Source organism: Salmo salar, chromosome 04 (assembly GCF_965601325.2).
Source record: "Salmo salar chromosome 04, fSalSal1, whole genome shotgun sequence".
Lineage (NCBI taxonomy): Eukaryota > Metazoa > Chordata > Actinopteri > Salmoniformes > Salmonidae > Salmo > Salmo salar.
Genome location: NC_138294.1, coordinates 3,923,665 through 3,942,936, shown reverse-complemented (window position 1 = coordinate 3,942,936; position 19,272 = coordinate 3,923,665). Strand labels below are relative to the sequence as shown.

The 19,272-nt window shown below is 48.8% G+C and overlaps 1 protein-coding gene across 3 annotated transcripts; it reads right to left on the bottom strand.

Annotated features, from left to right (window-relative positions):
- Positions 1-1,769: 1,769 nt before the first annotated feature.
- Positions 1,770-19,084, bottom strand: rpl9 (ribosomal protein L9). Of its 3 annotated transcripts, none has more exons than NM_001139617.1 (8): positions 19,040-19,084; positions 18,284-18,330; positions 17,804-17,919; positions 11,839-11,934; positions 6,374-6,506; positions 5,397-5,477; positions 2,889-2,997; positions 1,770-1,937 (listed from the first exon to the last, which is right to left on the bottom strand). In NM_001139617.1, exons 2-7 carry the CDS (start codon positions 18,327-18,329, stop codon positions 2,891-2,893), a joined length of 579 nt encoding a protein of 192 aa, NP_001133089.1. In that variant the 5' UTR covers position 18,330; positions 19,040-19,084; the 3' UTR covers positions 1,770-1,937; positions 2,889-2,890. The 3 variants fall into 3 exon arrangements, with proteins under 3 accessions (NP_001133089.1, XP_082829875.1, XP_082829874.1); XM_082973749.1 differs by having other exon boundaries at positions 19,030-19,051; XM_082973748.1 differs by lacking the exon at positions 19,040-19,084 and adding an exon at positions 18,978-18,999.
- Positions 19,085-19,272: the final 188 nt, after the last annotated feature.

Below are 19,272 nucleotides of genomic sequence, written 5' to 3'. Positions count from 1 at the left end.
TTTTCAAACACGTTGCAATTCTTCCTGACAGACAGACACACCGTTTTAATATCAAAACACTGCAGCCCTTTGAACAGACCTGTTTTACAGCTTCAGACTTACACTTCCTGTATATCCTGAGCTTTCTCCTATCTCCTAGATAGAGGGCAGACAACCTTAGTAATAAATACATGTATTTCTATGTAAGTAGTATAGTATTTCTATAGTAAGTAGTAAAAGGACAAATTCAATGGATCAAATAAAAAGGATCCCAAAATGAAATGATCCACGGTATGACTTTCTTAAAACAATTCCATGTTAGATTAGAAGTCTTAAGACAACATATTAATTTTTAGCAGGACTGTTATTTTTTAATTTTACAAGACAAGTTTTTCATTTTTTTTTAAAATGTATTTTACCTTTATTTAACTAGGCAAGTCAGTTAAGACCAAATTCTTGTTTTCAATGATGGCCTACCGGGGAACAGTGGGGTTTAACTGCCTTGTTCAGGGGGCAGAAAGACAGATTTGTACCTTGTCAGCTCAGAGATTCGATCTTGCAACCCTTTCGGTTACTAACCCAACGCTCTACCCACTAGGCTACCCTGCCGCACCGTCAGTTAAGAACAAATTCTTATTTTCAATGACAGGAGTCATTATCCACGTAGAAGAAGTGGAAACCGCGGTAAATAACTTGACCGTTGTAATAATAGACAAGGGATGCAGTTGTGACCAAGACGCTGATCTGGGGGGTCTGTTATGCATTTCTCACACTAACGGGTTAAGATGAGGGGAAGCTGAGCCGAGACGTGTACCTGGGGGGAAACGCCCCCCCCCCCTCCCCCAGGGCATCCGAATGGACTGATTAGGATGCTATAACATGTCAGCCAATAGGAACCATGAGACAGGATTTGTGGGTGTGACCATAGAATTATAAATTCCAATATTTCACGCTGCATTCACAACCAAGTGGGATATTGGAATTTACCAGTTTGTGAAGCTGTAAATAACAGCTGGCTGCATTCACAACCAAGTGGGATGTTGGAATTTACCAGTTTGTGAAGCTGTAAATAACAGCTGGCTGCATTCACAACCAAGTGGGATGTTGGAATTTACCAGTTTGTGAAGCTGTAAATAACAGCTGGCTGCATTCACAACCAAGTGGGATGATGGAATTTACCAGTTTGTGAAGCTGTAAATAACAGCTGGCTGCATTCACAACCAAGTGGGATGTTGGAATTTACCAGTTTGTGAAGGTGTAAATAACAGCTGGCTGCATTCACAACCAAGTGGGATATTGGAATTTACCAGTTTGTGAAGCTGTAAATAACAGCAGGCTGCATTCACCTGATGAGAAACTCAAGATTTGCTAACGGTTAATAACAAAAACCGTGTCGAAATCCATCTGCTTTGTTAACAAACAGCTTTTCATATTGTTTTGTTGCATTTTTAATCTGCCAAAAATATGCTGCTATCGGTTTTTTATTTTTTCCCCCTTATCGGCTGAGGTCAGAGGTCACCGTGTGGGAGAAGTGGGCGCTCGGGATGACCGCCCCCCCCCCCCCAGTAGTTAATTTCCAGTTGGGAGGGGCCCTTCAAATGGATTTCTCCCAGTCGTAAGTGGTAAATTCCTACTTGGTTACAAACAAAAGCATAACTATAAATGTAATGTGATCTGTGGGTGAGACGCCTAAATGTTTGACTAACAGGAAATAAAAATGACCAGCTTGGTTTAAAACTACACGAACCATCCAATAGGAACCACAGAAAAGACACGATGTGGGGTTGTCATTGGAGGAGGGAAAAAAAATGATTTTATTGGTCAATAGTGAGTTCCAGAGATGTATCGTTATTCGCCCGTCTGTTCCACAACAGTCGTCTTCTCACTGACGTAGATCCCATCCAGGAACTTCCTGATGTCTTTCTTCTTGACCGTGGTGGCTTGTTGGATCAGAGCCGCTGGAGGAGAGAGAGGACGAGAGGAGAGAGAGAAACGAGGAGAGAGAGAGAAACGAGGAGAGAGAGAGAAACGAGGAGAGAGAAACGAGGAGAGAGAAACGAGGAGAGAGAGAGAGAAACGAAGAGAGAGAGAGAGAAACGAAGAGAGAGAGAGAGAAACGAAGAGAGAGAAACGAGGAGAGAGAGAGAGAAACGAGGAGAGAGAGAGAAACGAGGAGAGAGAGAGAGAGAAACGAGGAGAGAGAGAAACGAGGAGAGAGAGAACTGTTAAGAGTAAAAATAAAAGAGGCATTTTGTGCTAGTTTAGTTCAGCCTTCAGGGCTGTAATATGCCCCATAACGTAGATTACAGGCGTTTCCGTTCTCCAACATCGGTTAAAGCTTCACATGTCATGTTAGAAAGATTTACAGCAACAGTTTTCAAAGTGCAGCATTAAAACAGGCATCGATTGACATGGTGAGTAACACCAAGACGCTGAAATGGTTTTCTATTGGCCAACAGGGATACAGCACCCTATTCCCTATGTAGCACCGACCCCGACGGGCCGTGTCCTCGCGCCGACCACTACATAGGGAATAGGGTCCCATGTGTGATGCATGCTGGGACTAAAACCAAACTTGCTTTGCACCATGGAATCATGGAAGGAGACAGACAACGGCTTTGAGATGGAAAATAAAAACATGGACTTTATTCCCCCCCCCCCCGTCCCCGTCCCCCCACGGTGAACGACCCGAACGGCACCCTATTCCCTGCATAGTACATTACCAACCCCATAGGGCTCTAGTCCAAAGTAGTGCACTATATAGAGAGAATAGGCTGCAAAATCGGGGGCCACACGGCGAGAGTATAGCAACAAAAGCAGACGGACGGTAGAACAGAGGGGCTCCCCGGCGGTGTGGAGGAGTCGTAGCGCTGCGCTGAGTGACAGACAGGACTCTGGGTAATTCTGACCTCTAATCCTCCTTCTGGACGACTGTGCCCTTCTCAGACACATAGATACCGTCCAAGAACTTCCTTATGTCTTTGTTTTTGACCGTGGTGGCTTGCTGGATGAGAGCGGCTGGAAGAGAGAGAGAGAGAGGAGAGAGAGAGAGAGAGGCTGGGGTGGTGAGCAGGGTGCTACAGCTTGGAGGGTCACAGGGGTCAATATATACACAACAAGTTAGGATTTAGAGCTAGGGGAGGGGAGGGAGAGAGGGGACAGGAAGGTAGGAGAGGGGAGGGAGAGAGGGGACAGGAAGGTAGGGGAGGGGAGGGAGAGAGGGGACAGGAAGGTAGGAGAGGGGAGGGAGAGAGAGAGGACAGGAAGGTAGGAGAGGGGAGGGAGAGAGGGGACAGGAAGGTAGGAGAGGGGAGGGAGAGAGAGGGGACAGGAAGGTAGGAGAGGGGAGGGAGAGAGAGGGGACAGGAAGGTAGGAGAGGGGAGGGAGAGAGAGAGGACAGGAAGGTAGGAGAGGGGAGGGAGAGAGAGAGGACAGGAAGGTAGGAGAGGGGAGGGAGAGAGAGAGGACAGGAAGGTAGGAGAGGGGAAGAGAGGACAGGAAGGTAGGGGAGGGAGAGAGGGGGGACAGGAAGGTAGGAGAGGGGAGGGAGAGAGAGAGGACAGGAAGGTAGGAGAGGGGAGGGAGAGAGAGAGGACAGGAAGGTAGGAGAGGGAGAGAGAGAGGACAGGAAGGTAGGAGAGGGAGAGAGAGAGGACAGGAAGGTAGGAGAGGGAGAGAGAGAGAGGACAGGAAGGTAGGAGAGGGGAAGAGAGGACAGGAAGGTAGGAGAGGGAGAGAGAGGGGACAGGAAGGTAGGAGAGGGGAGAGAGAGGGGACAGGAAGGTAGGAGAGGGGAGAGAGAGGGGACAGGAAGGTAGGAGAGGGGAGAGAGAGGGGACAGGAAGGTAGGAGAGGGAGAGAGAGGGGACAGGAAGGTAGGAGAGGGGAGAGAGAGAGGACAGGAAGGTAGGAGAGGGGAAGAGAGGACAGGAAGGTAGGAGAGGGGAAGAGAGGACAGGAAGGTAGGAGAGGGGAGAGAGAGGACAGGAAGGTAGGAGAGGGGAGAGAGAGGACAGGAAAGTAGGAGAGGGGAGGGAGAGAGGGGGGACAGGAAGGTAGGAGAGGGGAGGGAGAGGGGACAGGAAGGTAGGAGAGGGAGAGAGAGGGGACAGGAAGGTAGGAGAGGGGGAGAGAGGGGACAGGAAGGTAGGAGAGGGGAGGGGAGGGAGAGAGGACAGGAAGGTAGGAGAGGGGAGGGAGAGAGAGGGGACAGGAAGGTAGGAGAGGGGAGAGAGAGGGGACAGGAAGGTAGGAGAGGGGAGGGAGAGAGGACAGGAAGGTAGGAGAGGGGAGGGAGAGAGGACAGGAAGGTAGGAGAGGGGAGAGAGAGAGAGGACAGGAAGGTAGGAGAGGGGAGGGAGAGAGAGGACAGGAAGGTAGGAGAGGAGAGGGAGAGAGGACAGGAAGGTAGGAGAGGGAGAGAGGGGACAGGAAGGTAGGAGAGGGGAGGGAGAGAGAGGGGACAGGAAGGTAGGAGAGGGGAGAGAGAGGGGACAGGAAGGTAGGAGAGGGGAGGGAGAGAGGACAGGAAGGTAGGAGAGGGGAGGGAGAGAGAGGACAGGAAGGTAGGAGAGGGGAGGGAGAGAGGGGACAGGAAGGTAGGAGAGGGGAAGGAGAGAGAGGGGACAGGAAGGTAGGAGAGGGGAGGGAGAGGGGACAGGAAGGTAGGAGAGGGGAGGGAGAGAGGGGACAGGAAGGTAGGAGAGGGGAGGGAGAGAGAGGGGACAGGAAGGTAGGAGAGGGGAGGGAGAGAGGGGACAGGAAGGTAGGAGAGGGGAGGGAGAGAGAGAGGACAGGAAGGTAGGAGAGGGAGAGAGAGAGGACAGGAAGGTAGGAGAGGGGAGAGAGAGAGGACAGGAAGGTAGGAGAGGGGAGGGAGAGAGAGGGGACAGGAAGGTAGGAGAGGGGAGGGAGAGAGAGGGGACAGGAAGGTAGGAGAGGGGAGGGAGAGAGGACAGGAAGGTAGGAGAGGGGAGAGAGAGGGGACAGGAAGGTAGGAGAGGGAGAGAGAGGGGACAGGAAGGTAGGAGAGGGAGAGAGAGGGGACAGGAAGGTAGGAGAGGGAGAGAGAGGGGACAGGAAGGTAGGAGAGGAGAGGGAGAGAGGACAGGAAGGTAGGAGAGGGGAGGGAGAGAGAGGGAACAGGAAGGTAAGAGGACAGACAGCATCACTACCACTCTGGGTTAACAGTCTGGTTATACTAGGAGAGACTATACAGCTTAGAATCTAGAATCCCAGTCACAACATTCTAGAATCCCAGTCACAACATTCTAGAATCCCAGTCACAACATTCTAGAATCCACAGGGAGGGAGGGGAGGGGGGAGGGGGGGGGGGCTGTACGTAACCCGTGTGCAGCCCCGAAAAGTGAACTACGCAGGATAACCCATATCGGTGTAGTGATGCATGTCGCCTCACCAGAGTTAGACACCAGCTCAATATCGTTCCCCTCCAGAATCAACTCATCCTTCTGGGCTGCTGACACTGCACAGGACACACCTGAGAGAGAGGGAGGAGAGAGACAGAGAGGGAGAGGAGAGAGAGGAGAGAGAGAAAGGGGGGGGAAGAGTGAGAGGGGGGGAGAGAGAGAGAGAGGGCGGGAGAGAGAGAGAGGGGGGGGGAAGAGTGAGAGGGGGGGAAGAGAGAGAGAGGGGGGGGAAGAGTGAGAGGGGGGGAAGAGAGAGAGAGGGGGGGGAAGAGTGAGAGGGGGGGAAGAGTGAGAGGGGGGGAAGAGTGAGAGGGGGGAAGAGAGAGAGAGGGGGGAAGAGAGAGAGAGGGGGGGAGAGTGAGAGAGGGGGGGGGGGGAGAGGAGAACGTCAGCCAGGCATCTCTGCATTGAAATCGCCACACATCCTGAAGTTGGCGCTTGGCAACGCTCTAGGGTTCTAGAGCGGATTCCTTTACAGAACCGACAGAACTAGGAGACCCATCTTTAACCTGTCTGGGGGCAGTATTTTCACAGCCGGACTCTCCGGGCAGAGTACAGGGGCACAGTTTGTCAGTGGACTGCCTGGTGGCTAAGAGATGGGAAATGCGCATTCACGAGACCTCGCCATTTTTTCTCTTCCTTTTTGAATGAATACAACGTTGTCCGGTTGGAATATTATCGCTATTTTACGAGAAAAATACCATAAAAATGTATTTTAAAAAGCGTTTGACATGCTTCTAAGTACGGTTATGGAACATTTTGAAAATGTTTTGTCAAGAAATGCGCTCGCGCGTTACCCTTTGGATAGTGACCTGAACGCACAAACAAAACGGGGGTATTTGGATATAACTATGGATTATTTGGAACCAAAACAACATTTGTTGTTGAAGTAGAAGTCCTGGGAGTGCATTCTGACGAAGAACAGCAAAGGTAATAACATTTATCTAGGTCCCGTCTCCAGACTCACCCTGTCTCATGCGGACGCGACGGATGTATTTCTCCCCCAGGAAGTTCCTGATCTCCACCAGAGCGCCACTCTCCTGCATCACAACGTTGATGGGGAAATGGGCGTACACCGATCGCATCTTATAGCGGAAACCCTGGAGAGAGGAGAGAGCGTTATAGAGCAACAAGCAGCCAGGGTATCACCATGGTAACTAACAGAGACGGGTCAACACTCACCATGGTAACTAACAGAGACAGGTCCAACACTCACCATGGTAACTAACAGAGACAGGTCCAACACTCACCATGGTAACTAACAGAGACAGGTCCAACACTCACCATGGTAACTAACAGAGACAGGTCCAACACTCACCATGGTAACTAACAGAGACGGGTCAACACTCACCATGGTAACTAACAGAGACAGGTCCAACACTCACCATGGTAACTAACAGAGACAGGTCAACACTCACCATGGTAACTAACAGAGACAGGACCAACACTCACCATGGTAACTGACAGGTCAACACTCACCATGGTAACTAACAGAGACAGGTCAACACTCACCATGGTAACTAACAGAGACAGGTCCAACACTCACCATGGTAACTAACAGAGACAGGTCCAACACTCACCATGGTAACTAACAGAGACGGGTCCAACACTCACCATGGTAACTAACAGAGACAGGTCCAACACTCACCATGGTAACTAACAGAGACAGGTCCAACACTCACCATGGTAACTAACAGAGACAGGTCCAACACTCACCATGGTAACTAACAGAGACAGGTCCAACACTCACCATGGTAACTAACAGAGACAGGTCCAACACTCACCATGGTAACTAACAGAGACAGGTCCAACACTCACCATGGTAACTAACAGAGACGGGTCAACACTCACCATGGTAACTAACAGAGACAGGTCCAACACTCACCATGGTAACTAACAGAGACAGGTCCAACACTCACCATGGTAACTAACAGAGACAGGTCAACACTCACCATGGTAACTAACAGAGACAGGTCAACACTCACCATGGTAACTAACAGAGACAGGTCCAACACTCACCATGGTAACTAACAGAGACAGGTCCAACACTCACCATGGTAACTAACAGAGACAGGTCCAACACTCACCATGGTAACTAACAGAGACGGGTCCAACACTCACCATGGTAACTAACAGAGACAGGACCAACACTCACCATGGTAACTAACAGAGACAGGACCAACACTCACCATGGTAACTAACAGAGACAGGTCCAACACTCACCATGGTAACTAACAGAGACAGGTCCAACACTCACCATGGTAACTAACAGAGACAGGTCCAACACTCACCATGGTAACTAACAGAGACAGGTCCAACACTCACCATGGTAACTAACAGAGACGGGTCCAACACTCACCATGGTAACTAACAGAGACGGGTCAACCCTCACCATGGTAACTAACAGAGACAGGTCCAACACTCACCATGGTAACTAACAGAGACAGGTCCAACACTCACCATGGTAACTAACAGACGGACCAACACTCACCATGGTAACTAACAGAGACAGGTCCAACACTCACCATGGTAACTAACAGAGACAGGTCCAACACTCACCATGGTAACTAACAGAGACAGGTCCAACACTCACCATGGTAACTAACAGAGACAGGACCAACACTCACCATGGTAACTAACAGAGACAGGTCCAACACTCACCATGGTAACTAACAGAGACGGGTCCAACACTCACCATGGTAACTAACAGAGACGGGTCAAAACTCACCATGGTAACTAACAGAGACAGGTCCAACACTCACCATGGTAACTAACAGAGACAGGTCCAACACTCACCATGGTAACATACAGAGACAGGTCCAACACTCACCATGGTAACTAACAGAGACAGGTCCAACACTCACCATGGTAACTAACAGAGACAGGACCAACACTCACCATGGTAACTAACAGAGACAGGTCCAACACTCACCATGGTAACTAACAGACGGACCAACACTCACCATGGTAACTAACAGAGACAGGTCCAACACTCACCATGGTAACTAACAGAGACAGGTCCAACACTCACCATGGTAACTAACAGACGGACCAACACTCACCATGGTAACTAACAGAGACAGGTCCAACACTCACCATGGTAACTAACAGAGACGGGTCCAACACTCACCATGGTAACTAACAGAGACGGGTCAACCCTCACCATGGTAACTAACAGAGACAGGTCCAACACTCACCATGGTAACTAACAGAGACAGGTCCAACACTCACCATGGTAACTAACAGACGGACCAACACTCACCATGGTAACTAACAGAGACAGGTCCAACACTCACCATGGTAACTAACAGAGACAGGTCCAACACTCACCATGGTAACTAACAGAGACAGGTCCAACACTCACCATGGTAACTAACAGAGACAGGTCCAACACTCACCATGGTAACTAACAGAGACAGGTCCAACACTCACCATGGTAACTAACAGAGACAGGACCAACACTCACCATGGTAACTAACAGAGACAGGTCCAACACTCACCATGGTAACTAACAGAGACAGGTCCAACACTCACCATGGTAACTAACAGAGACAGGTCCAACACTCACCATGGTAACTAACAGAGACAGGACCAACACTCACCATGGTAACTAACAGAGACAGGTCCAACACTCACCATGGTAACTAACAGACGGACCAACACTCACCATGGTAACTAACAGAGACAGGTCCAACACTCACCATGGTAACTAACAGAGACAGGTCCAACACTCACCATGGTAACTAACAGACGGACCAACACTCACCATGGTAACTAACAGAGACAGGTCCAACACTCACCATGGTAACTAACAGAGACAGGTCCAACACTCACCATGGTAACTAACAGAGACAGGTCCAACACTCACCATGGTAACTAACAGAGACAGGACCAACACTCACCATGGTAACTAACAGAGACAGGTCCAACACTCACCATGGTAACTAACAGAGACGGTCCAACACTCACCATGGTAACTAACAGAGACAGGTCCAACACTCACCATGGTAACTAACAGAGACAGGTCCAACACTCACCATGGTAACTAACAGAGACAGGTCCAACACTCACCATGGTAACTAACAGAGACGGGTCCAACACTCACCATGGTAACTAACAGAGACGGGTCAACCCTCACCATGGTAACTAACAGAGACAGGTCCAACACTCACCATGGTAACTAACAGAGACAGGTCCAACACTCACCATGGTAACTAACAGAGACAGGTCCAACACTCACCATGGTAACTAACAGAGACAGGTCCAACACTCACCATGGTAACTAACAGAGACAGGACCAACACTCACCATGGTAACTAACAGAGACAGGTCCAACACTCACCATGGTAACTAACAGAGACAGGTCCAACACTCACCATGGTAACTAACAGAGACAGGTCAACACTCACCATGGTAACTAACAGAGACAGGTCCAACACTCACCATGGTAACTAACAGAGACAGGTCAACACTCACCATGGTAACTAACAGAGACAGGTCCAACACTCACCATGGTAACTAACAGAGACGGGTCAACACTCACCATGGTAACTAACAGAGACAGGTCAACACTCACCATGGTAACTAACAGAGACAGGTCCAACACTCACCATGGTAACTAACAGAGACAGGTCCAACACTCACCATGGTAACTAACAGAGACAGGACCAACACTCACCATGGTAACTAACAGAGACAGGTCAACACTCACCATGGTAACTAACAGAGACAGGTCCAACACTCACCATGGTAACTAACAGAGACAGGTCCAACACTCACCATGGTAACTAACAGAGACAGGACCAACACTCACCATGGTAACTAACAGAGACAGGTCCAACACTCACCATGGTAACTAACAGACGGACCAACACTCACCATGGTAACTAACAGAGACAGGTCCAACACTCACCATGGTAACTAACAGAGACAGGTCCAACACTCACCATGGTAACTAACAGAGACAGGTCCAACACTCACCATGGTAACTAACAGAGACGGTCCAACACTCACCATGGTAACTAACAGAGACAGGTCCAACACTCACCATGGTAACTAACAGAGACAGGTCCAACACTCACCATGGTAACTAACAGAGACAGGTCCAACACTCACCATGGTAACTAACAGAGACAGGTCCAACACTCACCATGGTAACTAACAGAGACAGGTCCAACACTCACCATGGTAACTAACAGAGACAGGTCAACACTCACCATGGTAACTAACAGAGACAGGTCCAACACTCACCATGGTAACTAACAGAGACAGGTCCAACACTCACCATGGTAACTAACAGAGACAGGTCCAACACTCACCATGGTAACTAACAGAGACAGGTCAACACTCACCATGGTAACTAACAGAGACAGGTCCAACACTCACCATGGTAACTAACAGAGACAGGTCCAACACTCACCATGGTAACTAACAGAGACAGGACCAACACTCACCATGGTAACTAACAGAGACAGGTCCAACACTCACCATGGTAACTAACAGAGACAGGTCCAACACTCACCATGGTAACTAACAGAGACGGGTCAACACTCACCATGGTAACTAACAGAGACAGGTCCAACACTCACCATGGTAACTAACAGAGACAGGACCAACACTCACCATGGTAACTAACAGAGACAGGTCCAACACTCACCATGGTAACTAACAGAGACAGGTCCAACACTCACCATGGTAACTAACAGAGACAGGTCCAACACTCACCATGGTAACTAACAGAGACAGGTCCAACACTCACCATGGTAACTAACAGAGACAGGTCCAACACTCACCATGGTAACTAACAGAGACAGGTCCAACACTCACCATGGTAACTAACAGAGACAGGTCCAACACTCACCATGGTAACTAACAGAGACAGGACCAACACTCACCATGGTAACTAACAGAGACAGGTCCAACACTCACCATGGTAACTAACAGAGACAGGTCCAACACTCACCATGGTAACTAACAGAGACAGGTCCAACACTCACCATGGTAACTAACAGAGACAGGTCCAACACTCACCATGGTAACTAACAGAGACAGGTCAACACTCACCATGGTAACTAACAGAGACAGGTCAACACTCACCATGGTAACTAACAGAGACAGGTCAACACTCACCATGGTAACTAACAGAGACAGGTCCAACACTCACCATGGTAACTAACAGACAGGTCCAACACTCACCATGGTAACTAACAGAGACAGGTCTAACACTCACCATGGTAACTAACAGAGACAGGACCAACACTCACCATGGTAACTAACAGAGACAGGTCAACACTCACCATGGTAACTAACAGAGACAGGTCCAACACTCACCATGGTAACTAACAGAGACAGGTCCAACACTCACCATGGTAACTAACAGAGACAGGTCCAACACTCACCACGGTAACTAACAGAGACAGGTCCAACACTCACCATGGTAACCCCTTTGATCATGTTCTGGACGTGACTGCAGATGGTTCTGACTGTCGCCAGCTCCTTCCTGTTGCCCCACCATTTATCCACACGCAGCTGGAACACAGAGAGACGAGGGATATTTCACCACCAGAACTATCCGTTAGGAACGATTCACTACACCGTTAAAAATCAGGTTATTACACCAAAACTACCATCACCCCAAAACAGTTACTAAGTGCAGTTCACTACAGAAATGAAATCAGGGATATACATTTAAAAACACCACATAAAATGTAGATGAACCAGAAAAAAATAAATGTTTTATTTTCCCCCCCAAAAAATTGAGATAAAAGCCTATTAGGTCGATATGAACTCTTTCATTTTAACCTTTATTTATCTAGGCAAGTCAGTTAAGAACAAATTATTATTTTCTCTTAACTACTGTTGAAACACACTAATATTTAACACTAAATACATTCGTTTATTGGGGCGGCGGGTAACCTAGTGGTTAGAGGAGGAGGCAGGTAGCCTAGTGGTTAAAGGAGGAGGCGGGTAGCCTAGTGGTTAGTGGAGGAGGCAGGTAGCCTAGTGGTTAGAGGAGGAGGCAGGTAGCCTAGTGGTTAGAGGAGGAGGCAGGTAGCCTAGTGGTTAGAGGAGGAGGCAGGTAGCCTAGTGGTTAGAGGAGGAGGCAGGTAGCCTAGTGGTTAGAGGAGGAGGCAGGTAGCCTAGTGGTTAGAGGAGGAGGCAGGTAGCCTAGTGGTTAGAGGAGGAGGCAGGTAGTCTAGTGGTTAGAGGAGGCAGGTAGCCTAGTGGTTAGAGGAGGAGGCAGGTAGCCTAGTGGTTAGAGGAGGAGGCAGGTAGCCTAGTGGTTAGAGGAGGAGGCAGGTAGCCTAGTGGTTAGAGGAGGAGGCAGGTAGCCTAGTGGTTAGAGGAGGAGGCAGGTAGCCTAGTGGTTAGAGGAGGAGGCAGGTAGCCTAGTGGTTAGAGGAGGCAGGTAGTCTAGTGGTTAGAGGAGGAGGCAGGTAACCTAGTGGTTAGAGGCGGCAGGTAGCCTAGTGGTTAGAGGAGGCGGTTAGCCTAGTGGTTAGAGGAGGCAGGTAGCCTAGTGGTTAGAGGAGGCGGGTAGCCAAGTGGTTAGAGGAGGAGGCAGGTAGCCTAGTGGGTAGAGGAGGCAGGTAGCCTAGTGGTTAGAGGAGGCAGGTAGCCTAGTGGTTAGAGGAGGCAGGTAGCCTAGTGGTTAGAGGAGGAGGCAGGTAGCCTAGTGGTTAGAGGAGGAGGCAGGTAGCCTAGTGGTTAGAGGAGGAGGCAGGTAGCCTAGTGGTTAGAGGAGGAGGCAGGTAGCCTAGTGGTTAGAGGAGGAGGCAGGTAGCCTAGTGGTTAGAGGAGGAGGCAGGTAGCCTAGTGGTTAGAGGAGGAGGCAGGTAGCCTAGTGGTTAGAGGAGGAGGCAGGTAGCCTAGTGGTTAGAGGAGGAGGCAGGTAGCCTAGTGGTTAGAGGAGGAGGCAGGTAGCCTAGTGGTTAGAGGAGGAGGCAGGTAGCCTAGTGGTTAGAGGAGGAGGCAGGTAGCCTAGTGGTTAGAGGAGGAGGCAGGTAGCCTAGTGGTTAGAGGAGGAGGCAGGTAGCTCTAGTGGTTAGAGGAGGCAGGTAGCCTAGTGGTTAGAGGAGGAGGCGGGTAGCCTAGTGGTTAGAGGAGGAGGCGGGTAGCCTAGTGGTTAGAGGAGGAGGCGGGTAGCCTAGTGGTTAGAGGAGGAGGCGGGTAGCCTAGTGGTTAGAGGAGGAGGCGGGTAGCCTAGTGGTTAGAGGAGGAGGCAGGTAGCCTAGTGGTTAGAGGAGGAGGCAGGTAGCCTAGTGGTTAGAGGAGGCAGGTAGCCTAGTGGTTAGAGGAGGCAGGTAGCCTAGTGGTTAGAGGAGGCAGGTAGCCTAGTGGTTAGAGGAGGAGGCAGGTAGCCTAGTGGTTAGAGGAGGAGGCAGGTAGCCTAGTGGTTAGAGGAGGAGGCAGGTAGCCTGGTGGTTAGAGGAGGAGGCAGGTAGCCTGGTGGTTAGAGGAGGAGGCAGGTAGCCTGGTGGTTAGAGGAGGAGGCAGGTAGCCTGGTGGTTAGAGGAGGAGGCAGGTAGCCTAGTGGTTAGAGGAGGAGGCAGGTAACCTAGTGGTTAGAGGAGGAGGCAGGTAGCCTAGTGGTTAGAGGAGGAGGCAGGTAGCCTAGTGGTTAGAGGAGGAGGCAGGTAGCCTAGTGGTTAGAGGAGGCAGGTAGCCTAGTGGTTAGAGGAGGCAGGTAGCCTAGTGGTTAGAGGAGGCAGGTAGCCTAGTGGTTAGAGGAGGAGGCAGGTAGTCTAGTGGTTAGAGGAGGAGGCAGGTAGCCTAGTGGTTAGAGGAGGAGGCAGGTAGCCTAGTGGTTAGAGGAGGCAGGTAGCCTAGTGGTTAGAGGAGGAGGCGGGTAACCTAGTGGGTAGAGGAGGAGGCGGGTAGCCTAGTGGTTAGAGGAGGAGGCAGGTAGCCTAGTGGTTAGAGGAGGAGGCAGGTAGCCTAGTGGTTAGAGGAGGAGGCAGGTAGTCTAGTGGTTAGAGGAGGAGGCAGGTAGTCTAGTGGTTAGAGGAGGAGGCAGGTAGCCTAGTGGTTAGAGGAGGCAGGTAGCCTAGTGGTTAGAGGAGGAGGCAGGTAGCCTAGTGGTTAGAGGAGGCAGGTAGCCTAGTGGTTAGAGGAGGAGGCGGGTAGCCTAGTGGTTAGAGGAGGAGGCGGGTAGCCTAGTGGTTAGAGGAGGAGGCAGGTAGCCTAGTGGTTAGAGGAGGCAGGTAGTCTAGTGGTTAGAGGAGGAGGCAGGTAGCCTAGTGGTTAGAGGAGGAGGCAGGTAGCCTAGTGGTTAGAGGAGGAGGCAGGTAGCCTAGTGGTTAGAGGAGGAGGCAGGTAGCCTAGTGGTTAGAGGAGGAGGCAGGTAGCCTAGTGGTTAGAGGAGGAGGCAGGTAGCCTAGTGGTTAGAGGAGGAGGCAGGTAGCCTAGTGGTTAGAGGAGGAGGCAGGTAGCCTAGTGGTTAGAGGAGGAGGCAGGTAGCCTAGTGGTTAGAGGAGGAGGCAGGTAGCCTAGTGGTTAGAGGAGGAGGCAGGTAGCCTAGTGGTTAGAGGAGGAGGCAGGTAGCCTAGTGGTTAGAGGAGGAGGCAGGTAGCCTAGTGGGTAGAGGAGGCAGGTAGCCTAGTGGTTAGAGGAGGCGGGTAGCCTAGTGGTTAGAGGAGGCAGGTAGCCTAGTGGTTAGAGGAGGCGGGTAGCCTAGTGGTTAGAGGAGGCAGGTAGCCTAGTGGTTAGAGGAGGCAGGTAGCCTAGTGGTTAGAGGAGGAGGCAGGTAGCCTAGTGGTTAGAGGAGGAGGCAGGTAGCCTAGTGGTTAGAGGAGGAGGCAGGTAGCCTAGTGGTTAGAGGAGGAGGCAGGTAGCCTAGTGGTTAGAGGAGGCAGGTAGCCTAGTGGTTAGAGGAGGAGGCAGGTAGCCTAGTGGTTAGAGGAGGAGGCAGGTAACCTAGTGGTTAGAGGAGGCAGGTAGCCTAGTGGTTAGAGGAGGAGGCAGGTAGCCTAGTGGTTAGAGGAGGAGGCAGGTAGCCTAGTGGTTAGAGGAGGAGGCAGGTAGCCTAGTGGTTAGAGGAGGAGGCAGGTAGCCTAGTGGTTAGAGGAGGAGGCAGGTAGCCTAGTGGTTAGAGGAGGCAGGTAGCCTAGTGGTTAGAGGAGGAGGCAGGTAGCCTAGTGGTTAGAGGAGGAGGCAGGTAGCCTAGTGGTTAGAGGAGGCAGGTAGTCTAGTGGTTAGAGGAGGAGGCAGGTAGTCTAGTGGTTAGAGGAGGAGGCAGGTAGCCTAGTGGTTAGAGGAGGAGGCAGGTAGCCTAGTGGTTAGAGGAGGAGGCAGGTAGTCTAGTGGTTAGAGGAGGAGGCAGGTAGCCTAGTGGTTAGAGGAGGCAGGTAGCCTAGTGGTTAGAGGAGGAGGCAGGTAGCCTAGTGGTTAGAGGAGGAGGCAGGTAGCCTAGTGGTTAGAGGAGGCAGGTAGCCTAGTGGTTAGAGGAGGCAGGTAGCCTAGTGGTTAGAGGAGGCAGGTAGCCTAGTGGTTAGAGGAGGCAGGTAGCCTAGTGGTTAGAGGAGGAGGCAGGTAGCCTAGTGGTTAGAGGAGGCAGGTAGCCTAGTGGTTAGAGGAGGGGCAGGTAGCCTAGTGGTTAGAGGAGGAGGCAGGTAGCCTAGTGGTTAGAGGAGGAGGCAGGTAATGTGGGTGGGTGGCAGAATTTGGGGTTGTAACTTTCAAGGGATATGTTGTGTTTTGGGGGACTGTGAAGTCATGTCTTTCATAGACTCCTGGTGGGTCTGCAGCCTAAAACACAAAGGCTACTGTGTTCAGGAACTGTTGCCTGTAGAAACAACTGTTGTGTAAACAATAGCAGGGTATTAATACCTCTCACTATATAAGGGACATGTATAAACAATAGCAGGGTATTAATACCTCTCACTATATAAGGGACATGTATAAACAATAGCAGGGTATTAATACCTCTCACTATATAAGGGACATGTATAAACAATAGCAGGGTATTAATACCTCTCACTATATAAGGGACATGTATAAACAATAGCAGGGTATTAATACCTCTCACTATATAAGGGACATGTATAAACAATAGCAGGGTATTAATACCTCTCACTATATAAGGGACATGTATAAACAATAGCAGGGTATTAATACCTCTCACTATATAAGGGACATGTATAAACAATAGCAGGGTATTAATACCTCTCACTATATAAGGGACATGTATAAACAATAGCAGGGTATTAATACCTCTCACTATATAAGGGACATGTATAAACAATAGCAGGGTATTAATACCTCTCACTATATAAGGGACATGTATAAACAATAGCAGGGTATTAATACCTCTCACTATATAAGGAGGACATGTATAAACAATAGCAGGGTATTAATACCTCTCACTATATAAGGAGGACATGTATAAACAATAGCAGGGTATTAATACCTCTCACTATATAAGGGACATGTATAAACAATAGCAGGGTATTAATACCTCTCACTATAGTAAGGGACATGTATAAACAATAGCAGGGTATTAATACCTCTCACTATATAAGGGACATGTATAAACAATAGCAGGGTATTAATACCTCTCACTATATAAGGGACATGTATAAACAATAGCAGGGTATTAATACCTCTCACTATATAAGGGACATGTATAAACAATAGCAGGGTATTAATACCTCTCACTATATAAGGGACATGTATAAACAATAGCAGGGTATTAATACCTCTCACTATATAAGGGACATGTATAAACAATAGCAGGGTATTAATAGCTCTCACTATATAAGGGACATGTATAAACAATAGCAGGGTATTAATACCTCTCACTATATAAGGAACATGTATAAACAATAGCAGGGTATTAATACCTCTCACTATATAAGGGACATGTATAAACAATAGCAGGGTATTAATACCTCTCACTATATAAGGGACATGTATAAACAATAGCAGGGTATTAATACCTCTCACTATATAAGGGACATGTATAAACAATAGCAGGGTATTAATACCTCTCACTATATAAGGGACATGTATAAACAATAGCAGGGTATTAATACCTCTCACTATATAAGGGACATGTATAAACAATAGCAGGGTATTAATACCTCTCACTATATAAGGGACATGTATAAACAATAGCAGGGTATTAATACCTCTCACTATATAAGGGACATGTATAAACAATAGCAGGGTGGTTTCTCTAGTGCCGCTCTCTGAAACAGTACAGTTATTATCTGGGACTTTAAAAAAAAAAAATCTCTTTCCCATAGTCACACATAACCCCTCCTCCCCCCCAAAAAATACACCTGGTCGCACAGCAAAATATTTCATCCCATTTTAGAGCCCTGAGCATGATGGGTAAAGTGCATTAAAGTGTAAGGATGCAGCCATTGCCAAGTATTTCTATACAAAGTGTCCAAACCTTTTTGTGCGTCTTGCCCAGCAGGCTGAGTTCCAGGTTGATGTGGTTGAACTCTCGACGGAGAACCCCCCGGGGACCCTTGACGATGACAGTCCGTCCCTTCAACCTCACCTCGACTGGGGGCACGGCAGAGACGACAACAGGGGTTACACACACACCAGCAAAACACTGAACCAGTAACTAGCTAGACAATCTGAACCACGTCACTAGAATATATGTCATTAAAACCCAACTGTAGTCAGGATAAAATGCTGGATTGACAGAGAGACAGGCACCAGCGATACCTCTTGAGGTTGGCAGCCAGAGACCGACTGACTACAGTACCTTAGTGTTCAATTAAACAACAAAGGCATTTAAGTTAGTGTAGTCCTTTTCTGGGGGGGCTGAACCAATAACTCGCTATGTAACGTAGGTAAACATTTGACACTAGTTTGGTTAAAAACAATTCCTATTTTTATTAAAACAAGTGGTTAAACTTACCACCGTCGGGGATATCCACAGTCTGGTTACTGAGAATGGTCTTCATTCTGGGGTTAGACAGAGAGTAAAGTTAGGTGGAGTTGGGAGATTGCAATACAGAATGTTAATTCATTTAATAACGTTAAGGAGCGGATTAGGGATTTCAGGGCGAGTTTTATAACTACTTTAGTTAACTAACATCGTGTGTGTGTGTGTGTGTGTTGCACGACTTATCATTATTTAGTTAGCTCGTTGTTGACAAATGTCCTACAATACGCAAATCGGTCCATAAACAGTCGACTGTCCAAATTAAACCGTAGAGTCGTAAAACATTAATAAAAAAACGCAGGAAGGCAACGTTTAACAGCTAGCCGACTATAACAGGCATGCAAACTAACTAACGTTAGCGATCCCCACGGCTAACAACTTTTATAAACCTACACTACTGTCATTGAAACGGTCTGAAATAATGCTAACATTGTACATACAAGACAAAACGTTATAAATGTTACACACATCGAGCATTATTCACGTTGCCCTGGCTACTAAAATGACAAGATGGACAGGCATGGGGGGGATTTGGGCCCAGGACAAGGGGGTCTGGTGGGGCAAAAACAAACTATATAGTTATGGTGGGGGGGAAATAACAAATGCGAAACTTCAATATACATATAGTAAATTCGTAATGGTGAAAAAAAATAGGCGTTTTAGATACCGAGGAACATAGATGGAGTTAGATTTTTGTTGCGGTAGAAAAATGATCCAACCATTTCTTACCTCGCCGGTAGTAGAGGAAAGGAGGAAGGAAGGACGTCAGCGCGCAATTGTAGTCTTCGTACGTGCTTTACGCCGTCAAGCGTGCTTTACGCCGTCAGCGTGCTTTACGCCGTCACCATGCTACGCGTTTATTCAGACGTAACTAAACGATTGATGATGAGCAAAAATACTTCGATATATTGATAAATTAATTATACGCCTTTGGTTCCCCAGAAAGAAAAAAAACACATCGC